This window comes from Hyaena hyaena, unplaced genomic scaffold (assembly GCF_003009895.1).
Source record: "Hyaena hyaena isolate Hyena2069 unplaced genomic scaffold, ASM300989v1 scaffold_76, whole genome shotgun sequence".
Lineage (NCBI taxonomy): Eukaryota > Metazoa > Chordata > Mammalia > Carnivora > Hyaenidae > Hyaena > Hyaena hyaena.
The window spans coordinates 3926697-3953812 of NW_024080709.1; the positions used below are offsets into that span (position 1 = coordinate 3926697).

General features: G+C 56.7%; 1 protein-coding gene across 1 annotated transcript in view; it reads left to right on the forward strand.

Annotated features, from left to right (window-relative positions):
• Window positions 1-27116, forward strand: part of LOC120232709 — a 103963-nt gene that overhangs the window by 66723 nt on the left and 10124 nt on the right. Inside the window, 21 exon segments of the mRNA XM_039233574.1 lie at window positions 1819-1960; window positions 2054-2167; window positions 3183-3271; window positions 4911-5029; window positions 6826-6882; window positions 6885-6911; window positions 6914-6965; window positions 8697-8890; window positions 13528-13598; window positions 13790-13864; window positions 14308-14598; window positions 16595-16676; window positions 17194-17253; window positions 17256-17359; window positions 18563-18675; window positions 20018-20099; window positions 22339-22476; window positions 23491-23545; window positions 23548-23652; window positions 25514-25635; window positions 26206-26346. Of these exon segments, the coding sequence (XP_039089505.1) occupies window positions 1819-1960; window positions 2054-2167; window positions 3183-3271; window positions 4911-5029; window positions 6826-6882; window positions 6885-6911; window positions 6914-6965; window positions 8697-8890; window positions 13528-13598; window positions 13790-13864; window positions 14308-14598; window positions 16595-16676; window positions 17194-17253; window positions 17256-17359; window positions 18563-18675; window positions 20018-20099; window positions 22339-22476; window positions 23491-23545; window positions 23548-23652; window positions 25514-25635; window positions 26206-26346 (2233 nt within the window).

A 27116-nucleotide genomic window follows, 5' to 3' on the forward strand; every position in this document is an offset into this window, starting at 1 on the left:
GGGTCCCTGACAGGTGCCCCCTCGGCCCTCATCACGGACCCCTTCCCGATCCCTCCAGGGTAGAAGCCCCGGGAGGTAACCCCGTTCTCCAGCAAGCATTTATTGAGCACCTACTGTGTGCGAGGCCCTGGAAAAGAAGTTAGCGGTGGGTTCTCCCTTGAGGGATATACAGAGGTCTGTTGAAGGAGGGTGAGCGGGGGCCAGCTGTCGAGCACAGAGACCTCTCCTTCTGGCGCCCCGCTTCCCCCACGAGGCTGTGGATGGCTCCCAGAGACTTGGTGGCTGAAGTCCTCAGAGCCCCTGGGAGGAAACAGATGGCGTAAAGACGACCCACAAGACCTGCAGAAATACCTCCTCTTGCTGTTGAGTGTTTTTAAGCCGGAGATTGCAGAATGGCGCCAGGGGCCAGATCCAGCCTCCAGGTGTGTTTTGTTTGGCCTGCTTAGCGCTTAACATTTTTTAAAAACATTGTCAACATCCCAAATTGGAAGATTTGGGCCAAAACTTAGGTTTCTGCTTCTAATTAAAAAGAAATGGGAAGATCCGACACACAGGGCCCAAATTCCCACCTGGTTAACAAGTGATGAGAAATAAGTAGATGGGAGCCTTTGAATCAAGTTGAGTTTGGCTGCCTGTTCTTATGTAAGATTTATTTCTGAAAGAGAGAGAGAGGGACCGAGCAGGAAGGGGCAGAGAGAGAGGGAGACACAGAATCTGAGGCAGGCTCCAAGCTCTGAGCTGTCAGCACAGAGCCCGACACGGGGCTCAAACCCACAAACTGCAAGATCATGACCGGAGTCGAAGTCGGACGCTTAACCACTTGACCGGCCGAGCCCCCCCCAACCCCCCGCCCCGGGCACCCCGGCTGTCCATTCCTTTTAAAACCTTCTCTTTGTTTAATGACATGCACATTTCTTTTCTTCTCTTGGAAGAATGTATTTATTCCTCCTCCATGTTGTTTCTAAAATAAACCCGTGTATTCTTCTAAAGTTACGCACCAATGATAAAATTCCGTGGCGAGGCGTTTTTCTCTTCTCTGTCAACCCAGATGGGCACAAACGCACCCTGCTTCTATGTGCGTGGCGCCTGGCAGCCGCTAGCAGCCGCTCAGCGAACAAACGATTCCCCGCGGGTGGCAGGGTCCTGTAGCTGCTGTAGCAAAGCCGCGCACGCTTGGTGGCTTAAAATAGCACACCCTTACCTGAGAGACCTGGAGATCAGGATCCCACATCAGTCTCGCTTGGCTAAAATTGGGTGTTGCCAGAGTTACCTGCCTTCTGGAAGCTTCAGGAGAGGATCCATTTCATTGCCTTGGCTAGCTGCTAAAAGCCCCCCACATTTCTTGGGTTATGGTCTGTTTCTCCATCTTCAGAGCCAGCCAGCAGAAGTAGAACTTCCCTCCCTTTCGCCTCTCTCCTCCCCTCCCCACCCCCCACCTCTCATTTTCTCTCTCTTTCTCCAGCCTGGCTTTCCAGATAGTTCCTGAGCACCTACTATGGGCCAGGACCCGTGTTAAGTATTAGATATACAGCAGTGACCAAAACAGACTCCTAGCAGGACACTCCCTTGGAGAGAGACACAGACCCTCAAGTTTACCCCCTCAAGCCCACCCTACAAACCCTACCTGGGAGCTGTGGACTTGACCATCCCTGGCTAAGAGACCCCAGTGCACCTGTCCCCACTCCCTGCCCCGTGCGTGGATGGGGCAGACATCTTGGGACCATTTTCTTCTCCCTGCTGGGTCCCCAGGGTGCCTTCTGCAGGCCCTTGGGGACGGGAAGTCGCCACTTTGAACGCTCCTGGTTTTTGCTCACCCAGGCTAAGAACAGGGAGGTGGAGGTCCCTTGAAAGCCAACCAGAAAGTCGCGCTGCACTTGAGGGTCTGCACTGTGGCAGATCCCAGGGCGAGGAACTGCGGCACAGCCTGGCCCTGAGCGCAGCTCATGCCTCCCGGCTCCGTGTCCCCGGGTAGGGCGAACCCTGGTTGGGGGCCTCTGAGCGGAGCTCTCGGCCGGCGGAGAGAGGTAACGGTACCGTCACTTTGCAGCTGCAGCTTCCCCGGGCCCTGAGTCTGGATGGGGACCTTGTCTTCAGACGGCGTCCCGGGGGACTGTTTGACTGCAGTGTGGACACCAGGGCTGCTGTCAGCCCCAACGTCACATCCCAGGTCAGTTCTGCCTCTGCTGGGGGAGGAGTGGCGCTCATGTTGGGGTGCAGGTGCTGGTGGGGGCTGGGGGGCCCTGGTAGCATGCGTGGGATTAATCGAGGGGCTCGGACTGTTGTAATAAGTCTGCTTTACCGCGAAGGTTTACTGCCCACTCATGTCATGTACGAGGTGGCTCTGTGGCTCTGCTGTCCCACAGGGAAAGGGACGGTGAGAAGCATGCAGAAGCTTTTCATGGGCCAGTCCCTTAAGCAGGCCTTGCCACTCCTGCCCACGTTCCTTGGCCGGAACTTATCACATGACCCCACTCAGCTGCAAGGGACGCTGGGAAATGTAGTTCTGGCTGTGGGTTCTAGAGGGAAAGAAAATGCAGTTTGGTGACTATGTAGCAGCTGCTACAGGTATATTTGTTCATTCATTCACTGTACATGACTGTGTCTCTGCCACACACCACACTCTGCACTATGTGCTCGGGATGTACAGGTGACTGTTTCCGTCTTCATTTCCAAGGAGCTTTCAAGTTCAACTCTTAGCTCCATTGCTGATGTGCTGTGTGACCTTGGGTAAAGTACTCAACCCCACTGAATATCTTTTTTTTTTTCCAGCTATGAAATGGGGTTCGTAATACTAGCTTGTGAGAGCAGGAGTGACGGTTAAATGAGGCAACAGTTATAAAGCCAGTAGTCTAATGCCTGCTTCATGGTCAAGGTCAAATAGAATGGAGCCTCATGGGAGGCATGAGCAGACACCGTGGCGGGGGACATGGGGGCCCAGGGTCCCAGAGTTAGCTTCCCAGCCCCACGTCTGTGGCCTGCCTTCTGAAGCTTCCAAGTAACCGAGCCTGAGTAAGATTTGGGGGCTAAGAGGCATCACCGAAGGTCGTTTCTGGCATCTGCTCTTGGCCTGGGCTTTGGGCAAACTCTGGGATGCCTGTCTCCCATCGAGTGCCCAGCCAGCTACCTTCTGCGTTCTGTCTCTCCCTCCTCTGCTCTCTCTGACCCTCCTCTTCCCCCTCCCCCTCAACGGATCTGGCTCCCACTTGGAGTTCCTTTTCCAGCTCTGGCATCCCCATAGACCCACGTTTCCTCCAAACTTTCAGGTGCGGACGTGAGTCCTCTGGGATGACCTTGGATTGCTTGCCAAGTGTTGTCTCTGAGCAGCCAGCTTGCTGGGAGGTGGGGCGGAAGGCAGGGAGGACGGAGGCCCCGGTGTGGGGCGGGGGGTGCGTGGGAGGCCACCCCAGGACGTTAAGCTCAGCCAGACTCAGCCAGTCCAGAATCAAGAGCAGATGGCAGGGAGCTTTCCAAATCCATCATTTGGAAGTAATTGTCTGGGCCAGAAGGGGGTTTTGGCTCCCTGGGGGTAGAACGATCACATTTCACATGCAGAGGAGCACAACTGTCCTCTAAACCCTGTCTTGTATTTGGGAGAAGCCATCTGATCATTTTTTTTTTTTTTTTGACCCCGGAGTATTTTGCTCGGTGTGGGGTAGAAACACCGAAGGGTTTCACTCGACAAGGAAATAAAGGGCAGAGAAAAGGAGCCGGGCAGGAAGGCTGAGCTCTGTGCACCCAGCACTGGGTGCTTAGAAAGCCCCTGCACGTGGATTGCTTCGTGGAGCACATTGTATGCGCCGCGTACACAGGAATTAGGCAGTGGGTTCGGGGGATGGAGGGGTAGAGAGATAGTCCCACGGGTGACGAGGCTCGGAACTCGATGGCAAATTTAAATGCCTGCTGTGCGTGCTTCCCTGTGTTGACGGCTCTGGAAGCTCTCAAGGAGCCCGAGAAGAGCTTTCGGTTATGAAAACGGGCCCCTCTCAGAAGCACCTGTTACCCGGTGTTGACAGCTCTGAAGTCAGGATGTGTCTCCAGACCCACACAGCCTCGTTGTTTTGTTACCCTCGGTTTGGCCTCCGCCGGGGCCCATAAAGTCCTGGCGCATCTCAGGGCCGCTGGCGTCCCAGATTTGAGGCCGTGCTGTGCCCATAATCCATCGTGACGGGCGCTGCTGTCTGTTGTTTACCACATGCTGGGCTCCGTTCTCGGCCCCTTTACGTGGCTCTTCTCGCGAATTCGCCATGACTCTGACGCTGTAGCGTCCTGCAGATGAGAGTCGGAGACAGAGGGAGGTGGCATGACTCATACGGGGTCACTGAGCATGTGAGGGAGGGTCCGGGCTGGGAACCTGGGCAGCCTGGCCGCAGAGCCATGTCCCCAGCTGGGCCATCTCATGGGCTCAGACTTGAGCATCACTTTTAAAACAGCAGGACCTTTTGTTTACATGATCTCTGGGGAAAGAGGGGCCGGGGAGCTCAGGCTTACCAGCCTCTGTCCCCATCTCTGAAGCCCCCACCCCCCAAAGCACCTGCTGCTGGAATGTGCACAGAGCAAGCTTCTACAACGTAGCACCTAGCCTGGCCAGTGTCTGTAGCCCTCCCCCTCCCTGCCTGGCCCGCGCTCCAAGGAGATCGAGGCCTGTCCTCCGGACGTTCTTTGTTATCAAGGAGGCGCACCCGGCTGGCCACCCTTTGAGCCCCTGACCTTGAACACGGAGCATGTTTTTTCCTGCATATCCTGCTTGATGGGAATATAGAGGGAGCGCAGGCTGTGGACATTCTCGAGACCGTGATTGACCGGGCTGTGCAGGGTGCGCCTGCGCAAACCAGCCGGCAGCACATACCGCACGCTCGGCCCCCGTACGCACTGGATGGCCCTTGCGTTCTTGACACGTTTCTCTGCCGCAGGATCGCAGGGGCCAGGTATGCCGAGGCGCAGTGCAACCAAGTCCCAGGGCCGCAGTACAAGCCACGGCATCCCAGCACCAGGAAAACACCGATGCTTACGAAACTATGGAAAACCTTTGGTTAGGAAGAAGGCAGGCAATTGAACCCAGCCGGGTCGGTAGCCAGGTATTCAGCAGGTTTCCTATGTGTGTTTAAAGTAGCCATGGCCTGGGAGACAGGAGAACACTCAGGTGTATATGAGCAGCGCTGGTGTTGATGAGCACGCGTGTCCCTTCCTGTGTGGCGGTGAACACATCACGGGCTCTTATTGCATTTGGCAGAACTACTCGTCTTTTTAGAGAACTCTCTTAGGTAAGGAGCGGGATTGCCTTACAGGTGGAATTAAAGATGGCAGCCGTGTGTCTGCCCGTCACTCTGTGTCCGTGTGGCTGCAGGGGGGAAGACGCGGGCAGGGGATAGAGCCGCTGAGATGTGCTTTCGGTTCTCTTGTCTGGCCCTGACCGCCTCCCTCCTGATAGGTTTGTCCTGTGAGTGAGTGCGTATGCGGCCCGGCGGGCAGGGGAGCTCCCAGGTAGAGTGTCCAGCCCCGGGCACCACATGCCCGTAGCCGTCCCCGCGGAGAGGGGACAGCACCTGTGGGAATGGATGCGTGCGTCTCCAGAGCCAGAAACCGGCAGCGAGGAGTCCAGTGCGAGTGCATCATTGTGCGCGTGTCCCTCCTGCATCACGGCCTCTGGCCTGTGTGGTCCCCATGTGCCTCTCTGTGCACGGTGGGGCCACTTCCATCATTTGTGCGTACGTTGTAGCTAACTACTGCAGCCCATCCCAGACAGCAGAATCTCTTGGCGGAATCTCATTTATACCTCTGAGTTATTTTCGTATCCTCTGGGTAAATACCTGTTAATCCAGTGCCTGCCTCCTCATCGGTGGCGCCCCGTGGCCTCCTGGCTTCGCACAATGCACGTGGAGTTCTCTCACTTAGCCTCCCGCTCTCGCTTCCCTTCCCTGCCCCTGTGTGCGGCGTCTCCAACAGGTGCGTGAGACCCGCTGGCGTTTTCAGGGGGTCTGCATCCTCACACGGCGCTCCGCCCGTATCTGACACGTGGGCCATCCCCACCCCCCACAGAGCTCACTCGCCAACTTGACGTTCCCCGCACGGGTTTTTTCCCCATCTCCCCTTTCCAGCACCTTAACACTCATGGGGGGGTCTCCAGCCTCCTGGCTGGCTCGCCAGTTACGCAGCTCAGGGCAGGTGATGGCCCAGCGAGATGGAAGACATGACTCGGCAAACAAAACGGGATTCCTGGGGGGAAACTCACACGGGGAGGCCGGGAACAGCAGACGGGAGCAAACATCCGCCCCTGGGATCTGCACGCAGCGAGCTTTTATTAGCGGCAACCAGCCCGGCCAGCTGTCGGTAGCCTCTTCCCTCCTTGCGTGGCCAGCTCCAGGGAGATCAGGGTCTGCCCTACAGACGTTCTTTGTTACAAAGGAGATGCTCCCACTTGGCCACATCTGGAGTCCCTGACCTTGAACGCTGAACATCTTTTTCATACATATCTTGCTTGACGGGGCACGGGGTTCGTACCTTCCCCAGGCGGTGATTAACTGGCATTCAAGGTGGGCGTGTACAAACCAGCCGGCGGCGTGTACCATCCGCCCCCTCACTGCAATTTTAACAACACAGACGTCCGGTATTTCTTTGCACCTGCTGTATGCACATCTACGATTTACACAGAAGCTTTTTTTTTTTTAAGCCCCCACAAACCAGGCTTTGCATTTTGGGGGCGATACTGCCCCTACGGAGAATGCATGCTTTATGGAAGTCCTCGGACCCACAGAAGCCAGTCAGAGAAAACACAGTGGGACTTAAAAGTCCTGCCGGAGCCCTGTCCGTGCCTGCCTCTGATCGGAGCTGCTCATGCTGAGGCCGACACCAGCCAGGACTCCCGGAGAAGCAGCAGGGCCTGGAGCGCAGTCTCCTCCTCCACCAGGCAGTCCTCCACGTCCCAGGGCTGTTGAGCTGCTACTGTCTAGCAAGGTGGCCCCAGCCAGGTGAGCGTCCCCAGGGGCCCTGCGAGTGGGGAGGGGCCCTATGAGGGCAAAGGGCTGGTGTCCGGGGAGATGAGAAATCATGGCTCAAAGGCGCCCTCTTCCGTCAGTCAGGGACCAGGCCTAAATCCTCTCCACTTAGGCCATTTTAAAAAATTCATTTATTTGTTTTGAGAGAGAGAGAGTGCGTGCGCACGTGTGAGCGCATGAGTTGGGGAGGGGCAGAGAGAGGGAGAGAGAGACAATCCCAAGCAGGCTTCCCACTGTCTGCATGGGGCCCGATCCCACGAACACGAGATCATGACCTGCACTGCACGTGTCCATCTGTCCACTGCGCCGTGGCCATCGGCGGCCTGGGGTACGGAGCCAGCTGCCCGGCTTCAGGCCCCGGCTCAGCCTCTGGGACCTGGGCCAGCCGCTGTGCCGTCCTGTGCTCAGGTTCTCAGCCGGCCTCTCTGGGCGGTCCTCAGCACACGCGACGGCCACAGCGGTGCCTGGCCAGCGAGACTCGTCCCTCCCCAGCTGCCATTACCTCTGCTGCCCTGAGGGTGACACATTTTTGCACAGGCCCGGGCTCCAGTAAACATTCGTGCCCTGTTTCCCCTGCGGCTCCCGCGTCAGCAGCGTTTGTGACCTTGAGGACACCCACGACCTCAGGTGACCTCCTGGATGATTTTGTCCCCAGAATTACCATCTGTAGCTGTCCCTCCCTCTATTGATCCCCTGTCCCAGTGACTGTCCTTCTCTGCGGTCTGAAAAGGGTTTGAGGCAGATGATAAGAACATATGTTGTTCTACAACAGGAATTGGCAAACTTTCAGCACAGGGCCAGCTGGTAAGTGCGTTTGCATCTGTGGGCTGTAGGGTCTCGGTGGCAGCCACGTTGTCCTGCAGCACGGAGGTATCCTAGATGACATGCGCAGGAATGGGTGCGGCTGTGTTCCAATAAAACTTTATTTACAAAACAGGTGGAGGGCTGGTTTTGGCTCCCAGGCCCGCAGTTTGCCGACTGTTGTCCTGCGTTTGTCAAAACACAGGAGGAAACAGGCACGGAAGGAAAGAAGCATGAGGGACTACGAACGTGCTCCACGTGGCTTTAGGAAACAAAATGCTGTTCGGAGTCCAGCTTACGATTTGGCTCTGAGCATCCTAGTAGCTAATGCACAAAGAGAAACCGACCTGTGGCACTACTTGCAAAGGCTGTAGGGAAACACACGCGCTCAGTGTGTGCTCTGCACTGGGGAGACCAGGCCTGACCCCGTTTCTTGGGTTGACCCCCAAGAGAGGTGCTCGCATGGTGTTTTCTAGAGAACATCCTATGTGGACAGTAGGGACCGTGTCCCCTGCCCCAAATCTCTGAGAAGTTTAACACCAGGCTTCTTGGGCCTGTTGATTTTCTCATCGCTCCGTATCACATGATGCACTGAATCAGCGATATCTACTCAACGTCGATGGTTCTATTTTATCCTCCACTTTACAGAAGAAGAAACCAGGGCTCAGAGAGGTTACGTGGTTGTCCTGTTCCCACTTACTGAGCAGCACTGGGGTTCACACGCAGGTTTGGCCGAGCCCAAAGCCTGTCATCTTAGCTGCTAACGCACTGCATCCCCGTGGGCTCAGAGCCCAACAGAGGCAGTCCTGGGGTGGGCGTGGACAGCGGGGTACAGGCACCGGCCGCTCACGGGCCCCCTGCAGTGGGAGCCGCTGCCCTGATTCCCATCACGTTCCTTTCTAGGGTTTGGCTGTTTTACAAGGTGCTGGTGGACCAGAGCACGGCCCAGCTTGTCGTCCGGGCCTCCTCAGAGCAGAGGCGAGGCCAGGTCCTGACCCTGCGGAGCCGAGCCCAGCACACGGTGGCTGGCTGGCCAGCTGTGCCCCACCTCCTGACCGTCAAGGGCATGCTGAAGCAGAAGGAGTCATTCAGAGAGGGTGAGCCTGGGGAATGCCATGGGGCAGGGGCATTGGGGGTCTTGGAGATAAGCACTTTGTATGGAACCCGGCGTAGATGAAACCCTGCATGTTTTCAAGCCCACCGATAGTCTTTTTCAGCATCTCACACATGGATGACACCCCTTTGTCAGAAATTATTACCTCTTCTGACAAAGGGAACCTTCTAACAAAATACCGTATAGACTTCCTTATGCAGGACTTGTCAGAGCCTTTAATGTACTTATGGGCGTTAGGAAAACCCAGGAGGTGGGGTTGGGAGCAGTGTTTCCCAAGCATATTTTTTTCTAATGCATTTAATTTTGACATAATTTCAGACTTACAGAAAAGTGGCAGGAATAGTACAAAGAATCTAATAGTACAAAGAATTCCTGACATTTTGTCATAATTACTTTATCATTCTTCTTTATCTCTTTTTTTCTCTCTATATGTGCACATGCATATATGTATGTGTATATGTGACATTTTTATCTGTGTATAAAAATACTCTTTATTCCTGAGCTGTGATTTGCTAAGTTGCAGACGTGATCGTTCTTTACTCCTAAATAGTGCAGTGTGTTTTTCTTACACATATTCTCCTACAGCAGCTATCAAAATCAGAAAACATAGAGTATTTCTTTCCCTTTCATGGTATTTACATTTTTGAAGGGCACAGGGAAGCCACTTTAGGGTTTATTTGATGTTTCCTCCTGACTACTTTCAAGTGAAGCTATAGCAGTAGCTTCATATTTCATCATATTTCAATATATTCCATCATATTTGGAGGTACCTGAGATCAGTACGTCCCAGAGTTGTTTAAAGTTTTTCTTTATTTTGAGAGAGAGAGCGAGTGAGCGAGCATGTGAGGCAGGGGGAGAGAGAAGGGGAGAGAGAATCCTGATCAGGTTCCGTAATGTCTGCACAGAGCCCAGTGCAGGGCTTGAACTGACAAACTGCAAGACCATGACCTGAGCTGAAATCCAGAGCGGGACGCTTCGCCCACGGAGCCACCCAGGCACCCCACTGTGACCCGGTGTTGGTGACATTAGCCTCGATCACTTGATCAACACAGGGTCTCCCAAGTTTCTCCACTGTTAAGCTTTTATTCTTTTTCCTTCATGTGCTGACGTCATAAAACAGGTCAAGGAGTATTTATTTCCTCCTTCTGTTTTCCAGAACAGTTTGTATAAGATTGGTATTCATGCTCCTTTGTCTGATGGACGTTACCCATGGAGCCTTCTGGAGTTTTCTTTGTGGAAAAGGTTTCGGGAAAATGATTAGGTATAAAGCCATTGAGATTATCTATTTCATCGTGTGTCAGTTTGTAAGTTACGCTTTTCAAGGGATTTGTCCGTCTCAGCTACGTTGTCAAATTTATTGGCATAAAGTGGTTCTTTATATCTATTATTACTCTTTTATTGTGTGTGGCATCTATAGCGTGTTTTCTGTTTCGTTCCTGATAGTCGTTCTGTGTCCTTCTGTCTCTTTATTGGTCTAACATTTCGTCCGTTTTGTTGATCTTGTCAAGCGAGGTTTGCTTTTGTTTTCTGTCTAGTGGTCTCCTTCCAGTTTCATCAACTCTAGCTCTTCTCTCTGTCCTTTCTTTTCTTACACTGAATTTGGATTTCCTCTCCTTTATTAAGGTGGACTTTCAAGCTGTTAATTTTTAGATTGTTTTCTTTTCTAATGGAAGTATATGAAACTATATATTTGCGCCTCAGGATTCTGTGAGCTGCTTCCCACAAATTTATGTGTTGTGTGTCTTCATTATTATTCCCTTTGAAATACTTTCACGTTTCTCTCGTGGCTTCTTCTTTTGACCCGCGAATTATTTAGAAGTATGTTGCTTAATTTCCAAATATTTGAAAAGTTTCTAGGTGGTTTCTTGATATCTATTTGCGTTGGGTGGTCAGAGGATTAGGTTTTTAAAATTTCTTGTGACCTGTTTTACGAGGTAGCATATAATCTATCTTGTGAACATACCTTATGCGCCTTAGCCCATTGGATGTAATGTTCTACAACAGTCAGGTCAAGGTGCTTGGTTGTGTGGTCCTGATCGATAGCCTCACTGATTTTCTTGTTGACTTATTACTGTGTCATTAATGAGAGAAGGGTGTTAAACTCTACACCTGTGATTAGGGGTTTCTCTATTTCTTCCTTTGATTCTGCCCAGTTTTGCCTCATGTATGTTGACCTGCTGGCATTTGGTGCATGAACATTTATTTATTTATTTTTTTAATGTTTTCTTTATTTCTGAGAGAGAGACAGCATGAGAAGGGGAGGGTCAGAGAGAGGAGACACAGAATCGGAAGCAGGCTCCAGGCTCTGAGCTGGCTGTCAGCACAGAGCCCGATGCGGGGCCCGAACCCACAAACTGTGAGATCATGACCTGAGCCGAAGTCGGATGCTTAACTGACTGAGCCACTCAGGCGCCCCGGTGCATGAGCATTTATGATCGTCGTGCTGTCTTGATGAATCAACTCATTTATTGTGAGCTGTGCTGTGTCTCTCTCATCTGACGCTAGGAGAGAGCCCAAATGGGAGGGGTGGGGGAGGGAAGAATCTTCAGCAGGCATCAGAGTCCGTGCAGACTCTGACACGGGGCTCCATCTCGCGACCATGAGATCGTGACCTGGACTGAAATCAGGAGTTGGAGGCTCACCCATCTGAGCCACCCAGGCGCCCCTGGATTTTGCTTTTATGTCTCGCCTGCTCATCTCTGCCTTTTAATTATACTAGTTAGTCGGTTGATGTTTAATGGAATTACAGATATAATTAAATTCATGGCTACTATCTTGCTCTTTGTTTTTTGCTTCCCCATATTTTTTCTTCCTCTATTCTTTTCCTGCCTTCTTTGGGCTGAATTAAAAAAACTGAACTCAGCTTTAAGTTATCTATTGTTCTTTAAACTTCTCTTTCTGTTAGTTAACATTCTCTGTACCATTTGTATTGAAGCATTTCCCATAAATTGTAAGAACCTAGACTTTCATACCCGACCTTTTCTGCTGTGGTTGCCTCCTGTGTTAGACCTACATAGGGTACACCGACTACGTAGTATTAGAATTTTTGCTTTAGTCACGTTGACTTGAAAGGCATGAAGAGAAATTAAGTAGTCTTTTGTACTTGCGTATTCAGCATTTTTAGTATTCTTCCTTCCTTCCTATAGATCAAAACTTCTTTCTGGTATCATTCCCTGTCATTTTAAAGAACCACCTTTAGGGGCGCCTGGGCGGCTCAGTTGGTTAAGCATTTGACTCTTGATTTAGGCTCAGGTCATGATCTCGCGGTTCCTGGGTTCGAGCCCCACATTGGGCTCTTCATCAACAGCATGGAGCCTCCTTGAGATTCTCTCTCCCTCTTTCCCTGCCCCCTCCCCTGCTTGCGTTCTGCTTCTCTCTCTCAAATAAAGTTAAAAAAAATTGTCTGAAGAACCACCATTAGCATTTCTTGGAAGGCAAGCTAAGTAGCAGTAAATTCCCTTCATTTTGATTTGTCTGAAAATGTTGTTTTCCCTTCCTTCTTGAAGGATATTTTCTATATGCCTTTTTTTCAAATTATTCAAGTGAGAGAGAGGAGGAGACAGAATCTGAAGCTGTCAGCACAGAGCCCGACGCAGGGCTTGAACTCACGAACCGTGAGGTCATGAGCTGAGCTGAAGTCTGATGTTTAACTACTGAGCCACCCAGGCAACCCTGTTCTCAGATTCCTTAATCAGTTAGACTGCAGATGACTGTCCGAACATCGTCCACCTTCATGGCACCAAAGAGAGTGAAAACATACACCTCGTTTGGTGCTGGTGATTTCCTCCAAGTGTTACCTCCCACCCAGGGTCTGCCTGTTTATAGTCCCTCTCCGGTCACTTGAGATGGCTGCCGTTTCTTAATTTTGCCCAGAGTTCACAACTGTTACCTTGGGAGTGCTGGGCCAGTTACCCTCCCCCACCATTAATAGAAATGAAACTCCTCATGTGTCTTTTTTCTTTTAATGCTTGTTTATTTTGAGAGAGAGCGTGCTGGCACAAGTGGGGGAGGGGTAGAGAGAGAGGGAGAAAGAGAGTCCCAAGTAGGCTCCGCACTGTCATGATCTCCTGAACTGTGAGATCGTGACCTGAGCTGAAATCAAGAGTCGATCCTTGGGGCGCCTGGGTGGTTCCGTTGGTTAAGTGTCCGACTTCGGCTCAGGTCACCATCTCACAGTTCGTGAGTTTGAGCCCCATGTCGGGCTGTGTGCTGACAGCTCAGAGCCTGGAGCCTGCTTCGGATTCTGTGTCTCCCTCTCCCTCTCCCCCCTCCCGTTTTTTTTTTTTTTTTTTTTTTTTTTTTTTTTTTTTTAGTATTTTTATTTATTTCTAGGAGAGAGAGAGACAGCGTGAGCCAGGGGAGGGCCAGAGAGAGAGTCACAGACTGAAACAGGCTCCAGGCTCTGAGCTGGCAGTCAGCACAGAGCCCGACGCGGGGCTCGAACCCACGAACCGCGAGATCATGACCTAAGCGAAAGTCGGACGCTTAACCGACTAAGCCACCCAGGCGCCCCTCCCCTCCCCTGTTTGGGCGTGCTCTCTCATTCTCTCAAAAATAAATGTTAAAAAAAATTTTTTTGGGGGGCGCCTCAGTCATGTGGGTGGTTCCTTTCGCCCCCAGGACTCCCCTTGGCGGCAGAGATGCTCCTGTCACACATGCATGCGGCTTCCAGCTTCTCGGCCTGCATGGCAGTGCGGGGCGCCCGGGCTCAGCTGGACGCCACCCTCGGCCCTTGGCCGCCTGCTCCGTGCCAGCCTGGCCCACACGCTGCCCGGCCTCAGGCGCTGGGGCCTCCCCTCCCCACGGACGCTTCCAGGTGGGTGAGGGCCTGGGTGCCGGTGTAGCGGGTCCGAGGGACACCCATGGCTTCACTTCTGCGCAGAGCGCCCCACAGCACGTGGCGGCCAGGATGACGGCCAGCGTGGATGGTGAGCATCTCCTCCACGTGGCCCTGGAGGCGAGGTGACACTGAGGTTCCAACTTGTAACGAAGGCGTGGTCTTTCCGGTGGCCGGCCACCGAGAGTCCCCTCCTTAGAGTACAAGGTGCTTCTCTTGCTCAAGAAATTCCAAGGGATCGGGCCTCCTGGGTCGCTCAGCCGGTGAAGCATCCTACTCTTGACTTCGGCTCAGGTCATGATCTCGCAGTTGGTGAGATGGAGCCCTGCGTCAGGCTGCACGCTGACAGTGCAGAACCTGCTTGGGAATCCCTCCCTCTCTCTCTGACCCTCCCCTACTCATGCTGTCTATCTCTCTCTCTCAAACATTTAAAAATATACTTAAAATGGTAAGTATTATGTGTATTTGACCACAGTACAAAAAGTTAAAGAACTATGTGTAACTTAAGGAGATTTCAGGCGGGGCGTGAGCTCTATGCCCGCGCAGCCCCCCGGCCCATGCAGGGCGGCGGCTCCCCCGCGTGGGTCCGGGCGTCCGTGCGCGCTCCCGGCGGCCTCTGCCCCGCGTGGGTCCGGGCGCCCGTGCGCGCTCCCGGCGGCCTCTGCCCCGCGTGGGTCCGGGCGCCCGTGCGCGCTCCCGGCGGCCGCTCCCCCGCGTGGGTCCGGGCGTCCGTGCGCGCTCCCGGCGGCCGCTCCCCCGCGTGGGTCCGGGCGTCCGTGCGCGCTCCTGGCGGCCTCTGCCCCGCGTGGGTCCGGGCGTCCGTGCGCGCTCCCGGCGGCCGCTCCCCCGCGTGGGTCCGGGCGCCCGTGCGCGCTCCTGGCGGCCGCTCCTGCTCTGAGCCCTCGCGACGCGTCTCGGCGGGGCCGCCTCCCTGAACTACTCCGTGAGCTGCCGAACACCGCGCGGGCCCCTGGAGCGAGCACAGCAGCGCGGCCCTGCTACATGCGGCGGAGGGGGGGGGGGTCCCGCGCGGCCCGTGTCCGCGCCCGGCTGCGGGCACACGGTAAGGCGCCCGGGGCCCCCCTTGGGTCCCGAGCTCCAGAACCACCCAGGGCGTCCCTGCTCGATTCGCGGCGGGGCACGTGCTCCTGCCACAGCCACGCACCGCAAACCGCGTGGCTGGAAAGCGCAGACGCCTGTCCTTGGACAGCCCTGGAGGTCAGAGGTCAGAGCTCGGGGGTCTGCGGGGACAGTGCTTCCTGGCCTCTCCACTCAGCGGTGCCCCGGCTTGTGGCCACGTCCCTCCCGTCGCTCTGTGCCTCTTTTCCTATAAAGGCACCAGACATGGGATCGGCGCCCACCCTACTCCAGCGCGACCTTGTCAGCTTGATGACCTCTGCAGAGACCCCACTTCCAAATCAGGTCGTCGTCACAGGCACCCATGGTTACAACTTCAACATAATTTTTAGGGAGGAACCGTTTAACTTTTGATGGAGGGGGAAGGGAAGGTAACAGTAATAAGAGTGAGCATTGATTGAGTGCTTACTGCATACATACCAGGGAAGCTCTCCATACACAGGAGCTCACTGAGTCTGCCCAGACATCCATTCTCATCAAGGGAAGGTCGAAGCCCACAGGGGGGCCTCTGACCCTCAGAGTCTGCTGGCCCCTACTCATTTTACTCCTTGCTAGTCTTCAAACACATCAGGCTTGCTCTTGCCTCAGGACCTTTGCACAGGCTGTTCCTCTGCCTAGAAGGTTCTTCCTCTGCATAGCTGCTTGACTGCATTCTTCACCTCCTTCAGTTACTTTTCCAAAGTCGTCATCTCAGTGAGTCCTTTCCCACCCACCCTATTTATTTGCACCTCTACCTTTCTCCAACCCACCCCATCCCTTTTCCTGGCTTGGTCGCTCTAACATACCATTTAACATACTTACTAAGTACCTTAATTTCTCGTTGCTTGTCTTCTGCCCACCCCACATGAGAATGTGCACTCCACAGGGACCCAGGGATGACTTTTACCTGACTTCCAGAGTGGACGATAGTAGGTGTTTAATTAAACATCTGTTGAATGAATTCACGAATCTCTGAGGTAGGGGTCAGTAACGGCCCCCGTTCTGCAGGGGAGGAGTGGGGACTCAGAGAGGTTGAGTCACTTGTCCCAGGGGACACAGCTGTTGAACGATGAGATCAGGACCTGAATCCGGGCAGTGTGACCCCAGAGCCCCCCTCTGACCCCATGGAGATTGCAGAGGACGCGACCCCTGCGGGGATTCCCATCATTTGGGTCATCTTTGTTTCCACCCTTGGCCCCTGAGTGAGAACCTGGAACAGACAGAGGGACTGACCGCACGGACTGCTCCGAGGAAAGGTTTGTTGGGACGTGGTGGTAAATGATGGGACAGTCATTCCAGAGCGACCCAGCGCCCTGCAGCTGGGGAGACTCCTTATTTGCGCGTTGCCATCCACGTTCAGCTGTCCCAACCCCTTAGGGGGCATCTTCTGCCTGGTGTTGACATTCTCGGTGTCCCTGACGGTCTGAAACATCTCAGGGCTCTGGAACCTGGGGCCCCTTCAGATGTGTGTCCCTCCTCCTCGGGACCCCCCACCCCAGCAGATGCATGTGGCTGGACACTGCATGGGGAGGGAAGGAGGAGAAGGCTTCATGGGGTCTGTGTGCCCCGGGTGTTCTCAGGTGTGGTATCTCTGTGCATCTTGTCGTTCAAAGCAGGCAGGCTGTGGCTGTGCCCGCTTTACTGATGAGGAAATCGAGGCTTACGGGTGGTGGGCCGGGTGTCCCAGGCGGCGGCTGTGAGCTGCACCCCCCAGCAACCTGGCCTCTGACATAGGCAAGGCTTCATCCGCTCACCCTGGGTGACTATTTTCTGATGGAGTGGGACAAGTTTAAGTCCAAAAAGAAGCAGCAGCAAGGTCCTGGATCCTCCTCCCCTCCCCACTGAGGCTTGCTTTTCCCCTGCCTGCTCAGATGAGCTGGGGTCCAGCTGGGCACCGCAGAGCTTCCCGGGGGTTGGGGGCCCTCCGGCCTGGGCCAGGCAAGCAGCGGGTCACTATCATTTGATAGTGATCGGATGTTTTGGAAATCGGGAGAGAAGCCTTCATTCATCCGTTCCTTCACAGAGCCCAGGACCCCGGGGTGTGTCCAGGCTGTGCTAAGTGCAGGGGTGAAGCCCGGAGCAAAGTAAAGGCTGCGTCCTTGCAGGGCTGACCCTCCCCAGGGAGGGAGCAGGAAGGGGCTCCGGAGGGACAGTCAGGGGTGTCAGCTGGGCGGCAACCCCCAGGGGAGGAAGCCAGCCATGGGGGCGGAGGGGGTGCCTCCTGCCGGACGATGTCCCAATGGTCAAAGAAGAAAGCCCTGCCTGGGGTTGATCCCGCACGGGAAAGGGGGCGAACCAAGTCCCTAGCAGCCTATCCCCTTCTCTGCCCTTAGAGACCCAGATGCAGGCCGGCATGGCCCTCCACGGATGGGACGATGGCATTGGCGTGGACCTGGGGCCCTGGTGGCCTGGCCGACGGACGGCGCCCTGGAGCTGGTGGTGAATGCCAGACACGCGGTGCCCGCTCTCCGGAGGCTGGGCCTGCCCTCCGCCAGCCAGGTGAGAAACGGGCCCCCGCTCCCCACGCCGGGCCGGCCTCCCCCCTGATTCTCCCCGCTCCGTCCCGTTCCCAGCGTGCGCGGGAGCTGCTGTGTGCGGGACCGGAGAGCTGCTGTGTGCGCGACCGGCCAATGCTCTTGCCGCCTGTCTCTCCAGCGCTTTACGGTTTGTAAAGCTGCAGCGCGTCTGCTGAGCGTGTTTCCCCAGCCGCGGGGGTGGGGGTGGGGGTGGGGGTGAGGCCGGCCTCCCGCAGCCCCAGTTCCAGCCCCGCCCCGGTGCTCTTTCTGCCCCTGTGGTCTCGCCTTCGAGGGAAAGCCCAGCTTTGGTTTGTGGAGCACCTGCCGGGGGCTCAGCGCCGGGGTTTCTGTGCATTGACTCATTTCCTCCTCCTAAGTCCCCACCGGAGGCAGGCTTGAGGCTCTGGGAGTCGGATGCCAGCTCTGCCGCCTGCGGGCTGTGTGGCCTGGGGCGGATTCCTGAGCCTCTCTGTGCCCTGAGGCTCCTCCTGAAACGGGAGGAGCATTGTACTGATAGCCCGGGGTGGGGAGAGTGGGGGTGGGGGGAGGATGGAGAGTTAGATCAGTTACACCCAGGAGAGCATCCACATCACTGTCCTCACCGTTTCTGGGTCACACGTGAGAGTGTGCGCCACCTGCCCAAGGTCACCTAGCAGGCGGGCAGCGAAAGGGACTCAGGCCGGCAGCCGGGCCCTTTCCCGCAAGGCCCTCCCGCCTCTGAGAAGAGGGACCACTGTGGCCCCTGCATGGGGTGAGGCTCCGGCCCTGTCACTTGGCATAGTCGCCTTTCCTGGCCGAGCCCTCTGGCTGCCCTGAGAGTCACCGGCACGTTCCGGAAGCCTCATTCTCAACCTCTTGTTGCGGAGCAAATGACCAGCAGTCCCTGCCCCCACTCCACTCTGCCCTGGGGAGAGGCTGTTCCCAGGGGCCCTGTCCCCCCCTGCAGGGGGTCTGTGTCACTGCACCCCCCCAACTGAGTGGGCTGGTTCCCGCTCCCCCTGAATTCATCTAACTCCCCTCTGCGCAGACTCGGGCCCGGTGGTGGGGAGCTGTGGCTGCGCCCAGTCTCTGCTGGTGTCCGGGGGCAGGCCTGGGGGGTGCACCGTGGACTGCAGGGTGGGGCCTGGCTCGGGAGGGTCCGCAGGCCTCCGTACTCCCCCTGCCTCACAGCCTGTTGCTTCCTCAGCTCGTGTTCTAGAAGCTCTGGGCAGAGGAGCAGGTGCGCTCCTCCCTCTGCCTGACCTGTGATTCTCAAGCCAGCCTGGTCCTCGATGTACGTGGCCAGAGCTGGGTGCTCAGGTGAGGGGCTGTCTGCCGCTCTGGGGGCCCCCCGAGAAGAGAGGGAGAGATGGGCAGAGCCCCACCGGGTGCTGACCTCTAACCCCCCAGCGCCTCTTTGAACCCTCCCCACAGCCCTACTGCACAAATGTGCAAAGGAAGGATCAGAGAGGCAAAGCAACCCACCTGAGGTCACACAGCTCATAAAAATAACCTTGACCTTTGTGGGGGCAGGACACGGATGAGGAGCTCCTGGTTTCAAACTAAATGTATCCTAGGCCTCGAATTCAAATAAGCAATTATTGTAGCTTCTCAGTCTGTCCACCTGCTGCGTGCCCGGCCCCATGTCTGGTGGCCTCACGCACGTGTGTGAAGTCAGGCGACCCCCAGGCTCCAACGCTCGTACCGGGTCGCTGAGGGGGGTGAGCAAGCCAGCTGTGAGCTGTACCGACCGGCGGTTTTCACTGAGGGGTGAGTCTGCCCACCCAGGGGCGTTTGGCCACATCTGCAGAAATTTGTGGTCGGTGGAGCTGGGAGCTACTGGCCTCTGGCGGGCAGAGGCCACCGAGGCTGCTCACGGCACAGTTCAGCCCACGGCCACGAGTGACACCACAGTGTGGACAAGCCACCAGAAAGGGTCGGCAGCCCGGAGCTTGCAGCCCTGGTCAGCCGTGAGCACCCCAGCCTGGAGGGGCCTGGGGAAAGCGTGTTGTGTGCACACGGCTGCCAGGGGCGAGCCCAGGTTTAGAGTCCTGCCGTCTAGACCCTGCTGAGGCTTCCGCTGGCCAAGCCTCAAGAGCTCCGCATGGGGTGCCTGGGTGGCTTAGTCGGTTAAGCGTCCGACTTTCGCTTAGGTCATGATTTCGCGGTTTGTGGGTTCGGGCCCCATGTCGGGCTCTGTGCTGACTGCCAGCTCAGAGCCTGGAGCCTGTTTCAGTCTGTGACTCCCTCTCTCTCTGACCCTCCCCTGCTCACGCTGTCTCTCTCTCTCTCCTAGAAATAAATTGAAAAAAATTAAAAAAAAAAAATTAAAAAAAAAAAAAAGCTCCGCAGAAGACCCTCAGCCCAGTACCGCTCTAGCTCCTTATGCGGAGGGGAAATGGAGGCTCAGGGCAACTGAGGAACTTTCCCAACCTGCCAGCGCCAGGCAAAGGCTGGGCAGGGATTGAAATGCGTGTCAGCTGGCCCCGGACAGCGGCCCTGACCACTGCACCATGTGGGCCTGGGGCCTGTGATCGCCCCTCCCCAGGCCCTGGCCAGGGTGGTGGACCCCCCACCCTCTGCTGGGGGGTTGGCCTGGGGTCTGGCCCCGCCGGGGGTGCCCTGGTGCCGGGGCTCAGCCCTGCTCTTCCCTTCCTTCCAGCAAAGAGCTGCACCTCTCGGGCCAGCACTGCCTCCCTGGCCTCCTGGGCCGCTGCCCCAGACGAGCCTCAGCCTCTGCCAAGGTAACTGTGCCCGGCCGCCCCCGAGCCCGGACTGGTTCCAGAAGCCCTGTGGGGGCCGGAGTTGGGGGGCCCGCAGGGGCGTGTACCCCGCCCACGTCTGTCCGGTGGGCTGCCCTCGGACACTCTGGGCCCAGCGTTCTCAGACACCCCCAGGCCTACATTCCTGGGCCAGGCCTGCAGCCCCAGCAGGGGAGGCCTGGGCACCAAGCGCCGTCTCAGCCGGCCTGCTGCGCTCCCGGCGGCTGGATCGGCCTCCCGGGTGCCCCCTGGTCTTCCCACGGCCCAGGCTCTCTGTGTGCCCTCCCGCCCTTGCCCACAAAGCCTCCTCTCCCCCGGGACCCCCGGCGCAGCCCCTGGTCACGCATCTGGCCTGCACGTGGCATTGAGGGTCCTGGGGGTAGATGGCGGACCCAGGCTGGTGTGCCCCCCCCTCCCTCCATGACCTGTGTCCCTGTCTGCAACTCAGGCCAGATCAGGAGCTTCTGGGGGGCCTCCCCGGCCCTGGGCCCAGCACATAGTAGGTGCTCCGGGCAAGATGCTGACTGACGGAATGAGTGACCTGTGGTTACGTTTGCCAGCGGGTCGCCATCCTCCTGGCCACCCAGTTTTGTTAACTGTCCTCCCTGCCCGGGGCTCACTCGCCTCTGTTTGCATGTTTGCAGAGCCCCTGCTGTGTGCCAGGCCCTGTCCTGGCCAAGCTTCTTTGCAGATGCACCATCACTCAGGGAACTCCTAGCTCCCCCCCACCCCCCCATATTGTGTGTACTTCCCACCCTACAGGGAAGTTATTGTGGGACGGAACATTCCCCAGTTGTTAACATCCTGCTACGACTTTCTGTTTATACTTACTTGTTAGGTATATTTGTATATTCTCACACACACACACACACACACGTACATTTTTTTCTGTGCTATTGAGACATGATCCAAACATGTTTCTGGACACATCACACCACTTTACTTATAAATACTCAGTGAGTGTTCCTATTACAAGTCTCTTTTCTTATATAACAAAGTGTAAGCACAGCACTCAGGAAATGTAACGTGATGTAGTAATACTATTATTAATATAGAGTCCATAATAAGATTTTCTAGTTGCCCCAATAATGTCCTTTCAAGCTGGGTTTTTTCAATTTGTTTTTAATTCGTTTTAAATCTAGGACACTCTGCAGGATCACCCGGGGTACTTAATTGTTCTTTTTCAATTTCTTAATCTAGAACAGAGGTCTGCAGATCTTAAGAGCCAGATAGTAAATATTTTAGCCCTTAAAACCAGTATGGGCTCCGTTGCAATGCACAGCACTGAGAGTGTAATAAAAAAGCAGCCATGAACTATATGTAAATAAGTGGGCGTGGCTGTTATAATAAAACTTTATTTACAAAATCAAGCAGTGAGCCAAGTTTGGCCCAAAGGGGACCCCTGATTTAGAAATTTGTCTCCCGCCCAGTACCTATTCCCCCCCCCAATATTTTTACTATTAAACTTTTCAGACACTGGAAAATTAGAACAATTTTATAGTGAATTGAGCCCCACATCGGGCTCTGCACTGAGTGTGGAGCCTGCTTAAGATTCTCTCTCCCTGTGCCCTCTACCCCTGCTTGCATGCAGGCTCTTTCTAAGAAAAAATGTAAAAATACCCATTTCTCCACCTTGTTCCCAGAGGTTCTGTTTTGACAAGCTGTAGGTAGGAACCCAGAATCTATATCTGTGCCTAGTGCCCTAAGTGATTCTGTTACGTAGCCAGTCTGGAAGATAGCACATGATTTCATACACTTTGCACATCAACACGTTAATAAAATGTGTCATTATCCCGATTTATCAGGTTAGAAAGCAGAGACTCAGGCGGTTAAGGAACTAGCCAGAGGTCATCCACCCCCTGTGACAGCCATAGAGCCAGAATGGGCACCTGTCTGCAGGCCCTGCCTGTGTGTTGATCCCTGCGCTAGACTGCCCCCTGCTGTCCACGACAGTAACGCGACCAGAATTCTTGCCTGACAGCCCCGGGCTAGTAGCTGCCTTCAAGTCCGTGTTACAGCTTGAAGGGCTTGGAGAGGTTGTTGGCATGGGCACACCCACTAGCCTAACCCGAGGCTCGGGACCCTCATTTCATCAGACTTCACCCAGTCCGGGAAGCTGTGGGTGTGTCGGGCCAGAGCCTCCAGCCTGGAGCCCGCATCGATGTGAGCGTCCCATCAGGAACCAATGACGCAGTCTCTCCCTGCGCTTCCTCCGACCCAGCTGCGCTACTCCGAGCAGGAGGCCCAGAGCGCGGGTTTCGTGGCGGTGGAAGAGCGTCATGTCCACGTGGGCACCCGGCTGGTGACAGCGAACGCCAGTCTCACCAGGATCATCAGGCTGGAGCAGACCTTCCCCCAGGTGCTTGGAGGGCAGCCAGGCTGGGGGCCTCCTGGGGCTCCCCCGAGGCTGGGGGGCTCCTGGGGCAGCGCTTCAAGAGAAGAGAAATTGTCATGGGCTGTGGAGTCGGCGAGAGTCGCCGGAATGGATTGTCAGCTGGTCCCTATATCTGTCCCTTCCTCCCTCCCTCCTTCCCTTGCACATTATTTATCGAGCCCTTTCTAGGGTCCAGGCCAGACATTACTCTAGAAGCAGAGGGTTTCGCCTGGAGTGGGATTGGCGGATCCTTCCTCTCACCCAGTGTACATCCAGTAGGGAGACGGACTCCCCCCACAAGTGGCTAAATCAGTAAGAAAATATTCCAGATGGTGATACATACTGTAGAAAAAATAAAGTGGGGTGATAGAGAGCGGGGGAGCTCATTAGGTGGCCAGGAAACCCTCACAAAGAAGGTGACAGTTGAGCTAGCCCCAGCCGACAGGCAAGTGTTGGCCATTTGAAAATCTGGTGGAAGGGCCTTCCAGGCAGAGGGAATAACACACACAAAGGGCCTGGGGCAGGAATGAGTTGGGATGTTTGAGGAATGGCCACGGGGCTGGAGCAGAGTGCGGGATTATGGATGTGGTAGGAGGTCGTGGGGGGCCGATCACGTGGGCTCGTGGCAAGCTGCAGGGAGGCGTTTGGATTTAGTTCTCTCTGAAATCGGAAGCTTTTTGAGGACGTGGCCCAAGTGATGAGGTCAGATGCTTCGGGCCGCTGCGTGGACCAGGGAGGGAGCCGCCGGCCGCAGGACGGGGAATAACGGGTGTCTTGCGTCAAGCGGGGCAGTGGGCTGTCTTTGCACCCCGTGCCTGCTCGCGAAGCATTTGAGGAGCGCCTCCCGCGTGCAGCGCACGGTCAGCCCCGGGCCCGCACACCCTGCTAGTGACCCACGAACGTCCCTTGTCTTTCTTCTGGAAGCGCCTCTTCTTTTCTGCCGCGAGCAGCAGCGGGGACCAGGCTGCCCGGTGACCCAGGGCCGTCCTTCTCTTCCAGCTCGGCGCCGTCCCCGGGGACCTGGCCCTGCAGACCTCGTAGGAGGGAGCCCGCGGGACCGCACCCTGCGCCGGATGGTTCTCTGGGACGAGCAGGTGGTGACCGTCAACGGGAGCCTCCAGGGGCCCTTCCCCAGACCCTCTGGGGACCTCGGCCTCCGGGGTGAGTGTCTGAGGGGCCCTGGCAGGGGCGGCCGGTCCACTCACTCCCCAAACCATCATTGAGTGTTTGCTGAGCCCAGGTGCTGTTCCGGGCACTGGAGACCCACCCGGAAATAAGACGGCCCAGGTCCCTGCCCGCAGGGAGGAGGCCAGTGCGCAGGGCTGCGAACATGAGGAAAAGCACAGCAGGGTGTTTCCGAGAGTGAGAAGGGCTGATTTGGGGGTGCAGGGCTCCCGTAGGTGGGGCAGCCTAGGGAGGCCTGTGTGAGGAGGGAACGTCCAAGCTGAGCCCTGAACGGAGAAGGAGCCGGCTGTGAAGATCTGAGGAGGGGCCTCGTGGGGAAACGGAAAAGCAGGTGCAAAGGTCCTGAGGTGGGAATAAGCCTGGGCCGGCTGGAGCAACAGCAGCGAGGCCAGAGTGGCCCGAGTGCACTGAAGGGGAGCGAGGGGTGGAGACAGGCGGGAGGGCTGAGGGACCCCGGCCGTGCAGGGTCCCAGCCCCAAGCCTGGAGTTACAGTCCCCTGAGTGATGAGACAGGACGTATGAAAGGAGGGGCAGCCCTGAGCATTGCTGGGGGGCGGTTGGCGCGGGCGGGCGGGTAAGTGCTGTCCCACAGCAGCCCCACCGACGGCCCCTGGGTCCCCCGAGGTCCTCCAGGAAACAGCCCCCCCGGAAGGGGCTGTGGGGCCACGCAGACCGTCCGTTTACATAGAGCAGAGCCCGATCTGCCCGCCAGCTGAGCGGGAGACAGAGTGCAGACCCCGGTCCCGGGGGCGCGGCCTGCTGGGTGGTCTGATGGCCCCCCCGGGTCACAGCCGCCCCACGTGTGCCCTGCCAGGCAGAAGAAATGCGTAGACCCTCAGTACGCCGAGGCAGCGTGCGTGTGTGCACACGAGGGTGCAGGGGTGCGTGCAGGGGTGAGCCGGGCAGCCTGAGGACCTGCTCTGAGGGTCGGAGAGGAAGGAGGGCCGGGGCTGTGAGCGCAGGGCGCACGAATGTGGTCAGGGCTAAGCAGCTAGCGGCACCGTCTCCGAGCACAGCTCCCAGGAGCCCGTATGGGAACAGGGGGCACCCTTCCAGAGAGTTCAGAGGTCCCCAAGGTGGCCAGCCCCTACCGCGGAGTCTCAGATGGCCCCTCCCAGGGACCTCAGAAGGCGGGACCCACCCACGGTCTCACAAGCAGGGGTCAAGGCCTGCAAGAGGTCAGGACAGATAGACCCGGCATAGAGGGTGAGGGAGGACCATCTTGGGCAAGGAGGCTGCCCGGTGTGCAGCCGCAGCTATGGGGACAGCCCCGTGTCCCACCCCAGGACGGAATGACCACAGGCTGGGTAACCCGGGAGTGTCAGGATGTGGGGTGGGAGGTGGACCAGGCAGCTTTTGCTGAGTGACAGCTGTCCCCCCATGCAGTGGCTTGCACCAGTAAGCATCAGGTTGGGGACGGGCCGCTGCTGACCTTGGCTGGGCTCTCCAACTCTTTGGGGGGCGGGCTGGCTGCCATGGCGCCAGGGAGGGGCTCCCAGGGGGCCAGACAGAGCCGAGGCCTCTCAGAGCCTGGGCTGGGATGTGACAGCATCACCTTCCCCAAATCGTATTAATAAGTCGCAAGGTTCAAGGGCAGGGGGAACAGATTCCATCTCTCGATGCACGAGGGCAGAGTCTCGAGAGATTTGGGGATCTCCCAGGGATGGCGAAGGGGTGGCTTGAGGGGCCTGGTGACCCAGTAAGGTGCAGCTTCTGAACGTTGTGTGGATTACCCGGGCACGTGGCCCTCCTGGCGGCAACCTTGCTCGAGGTGGTCGCCGTGTCTGCTAAGGTCCCCTGGGCCCTCTCCGCCCGCCCCCCCCGCACCCCTGCCCAGTGGGGCTCACGCACCTGCTGCGCCTCCCCGTGCCGCGACACTGCCGCCTCAGCCTGACCTCCGAGCATTCACGACGTGCACGCCAGGACCGCCTGGCCATGGGCTGGGACGGCAAGGACCAGGTGGGTGTCCGGGCTGGACGGAGACCCCGGGAAGTCTACTCTGCCTGTAGCCCGAGCAGGGACTCGGGGCCCAGGCCTGCCCATGGTTGCAGGCCCCATGGGACTGTGGGGAAGGCACGGGGCAGGGAGTGGCCTCTGGGTTCCAGCACAGCCTGAGCAACACCAGGAACACCAGTGGGCAGCGCCTGGTGAAGGCTTATCATGTGCCGGTATGGCAGCCCCGCTTTCAGAGATGCCACTGAAGCTCAGAGAGGTACAGTGACTTGCCTGGAGTCACACAGCTCGTGGAAGGCAGGACTGCCGTTCTAACCCCTTGATGCCTGTGTCCTCATCACCATCCTCAGCTCCATCTCCATCCTACACTGTCCCTGCCTCCTCCTCCGCAAGCCTCAACTTTGTTCTCTGCAGAATGGGCTGAATCTCTCCGGGGCTCCCCCGCAGGCCTGGGAGTTTGGTGCTCAGAACCAGCTGCTCTCATGCTCTTGGACTTGGAGAAGGTGGTCTGTACGGGGTAGGGAGGGGAATGCCCTTCTGGGCGAGGCCTCCGGCTCAGCCTGTCCCCCTCCCCAGGTGCTGGTCTCCTCCTCCCTGCAGTTGGGGAAGGACAGGCTGGCCCCCCGCCTGGCCCTGGCTCACCCCTTCAACCTCTCCTGGTCCTGCCTGGAGGCCAGTGGCCTTGCTGAGGGCAGGGGTAGCACACAGAGCCGCCAGGTGAGCGGGGAGCATCTGCGGTGCCTGCGGTGCCTGCGGTGAGGGTGTTAGGGGTTGGTGAGGTTGGTAAGCTGCAGGGCTGAGCCCCAGGCGTGGAGTGGGGGGGAGGGGGAGAAGGTTCTGCTTGTCTGTCATTGTGATGGAGTCCTCTAGAATCATGGATTCCAGAAATTTGGGACCCCAAGCGGTCCTTTGTTCATTCATTCCTTTGTCAGTACCTTATTAAGCACCTACTGCATATCAGGAAGTGAAGTGTGAGGTGCACAGTCGTGCATTTTGAAGAGCTTACAAGCAGGTCTAAGTCATCATTTATACACCCCTTTGGTCAGAAACTTCAGGGGTATGGGCAAGGGCAGATGGACTCCTCAACCCAATGGGTGGCCTTGGGCAGCTCGTGGACCCTCTCTGAGCCTCAGTTTCTTCAGCTGTGAAATGGAAGACTGTAGACCAGTGTGTGCAGACAGTAGCCATTGTGTGCCAGGCCAAAGATGCTGTCTAAAATTCAAGCAAATGACTGAGGAAAAATTAAAAGAGTTGTCATAAGCACCGTGAAGAAAGCAGGGAGGTGCCTGAGATTGAGAGTAATTAGATGGAGTGGTCAGTGAGGGGCTCCTGGAGGAAGTGTCTGGTCAGCTGAGGACTCACAAGTGAGAGGGAGCCACCCTGTGGCAAGCTGGAGGAATAGCATTCTGGGAGGTTGAACGGGGGGGGGGGGGGGGGGGGGGGGGCTCAGAACGCAGGGCGTGGCTCGGGGCATAGGGCGTGGCTCG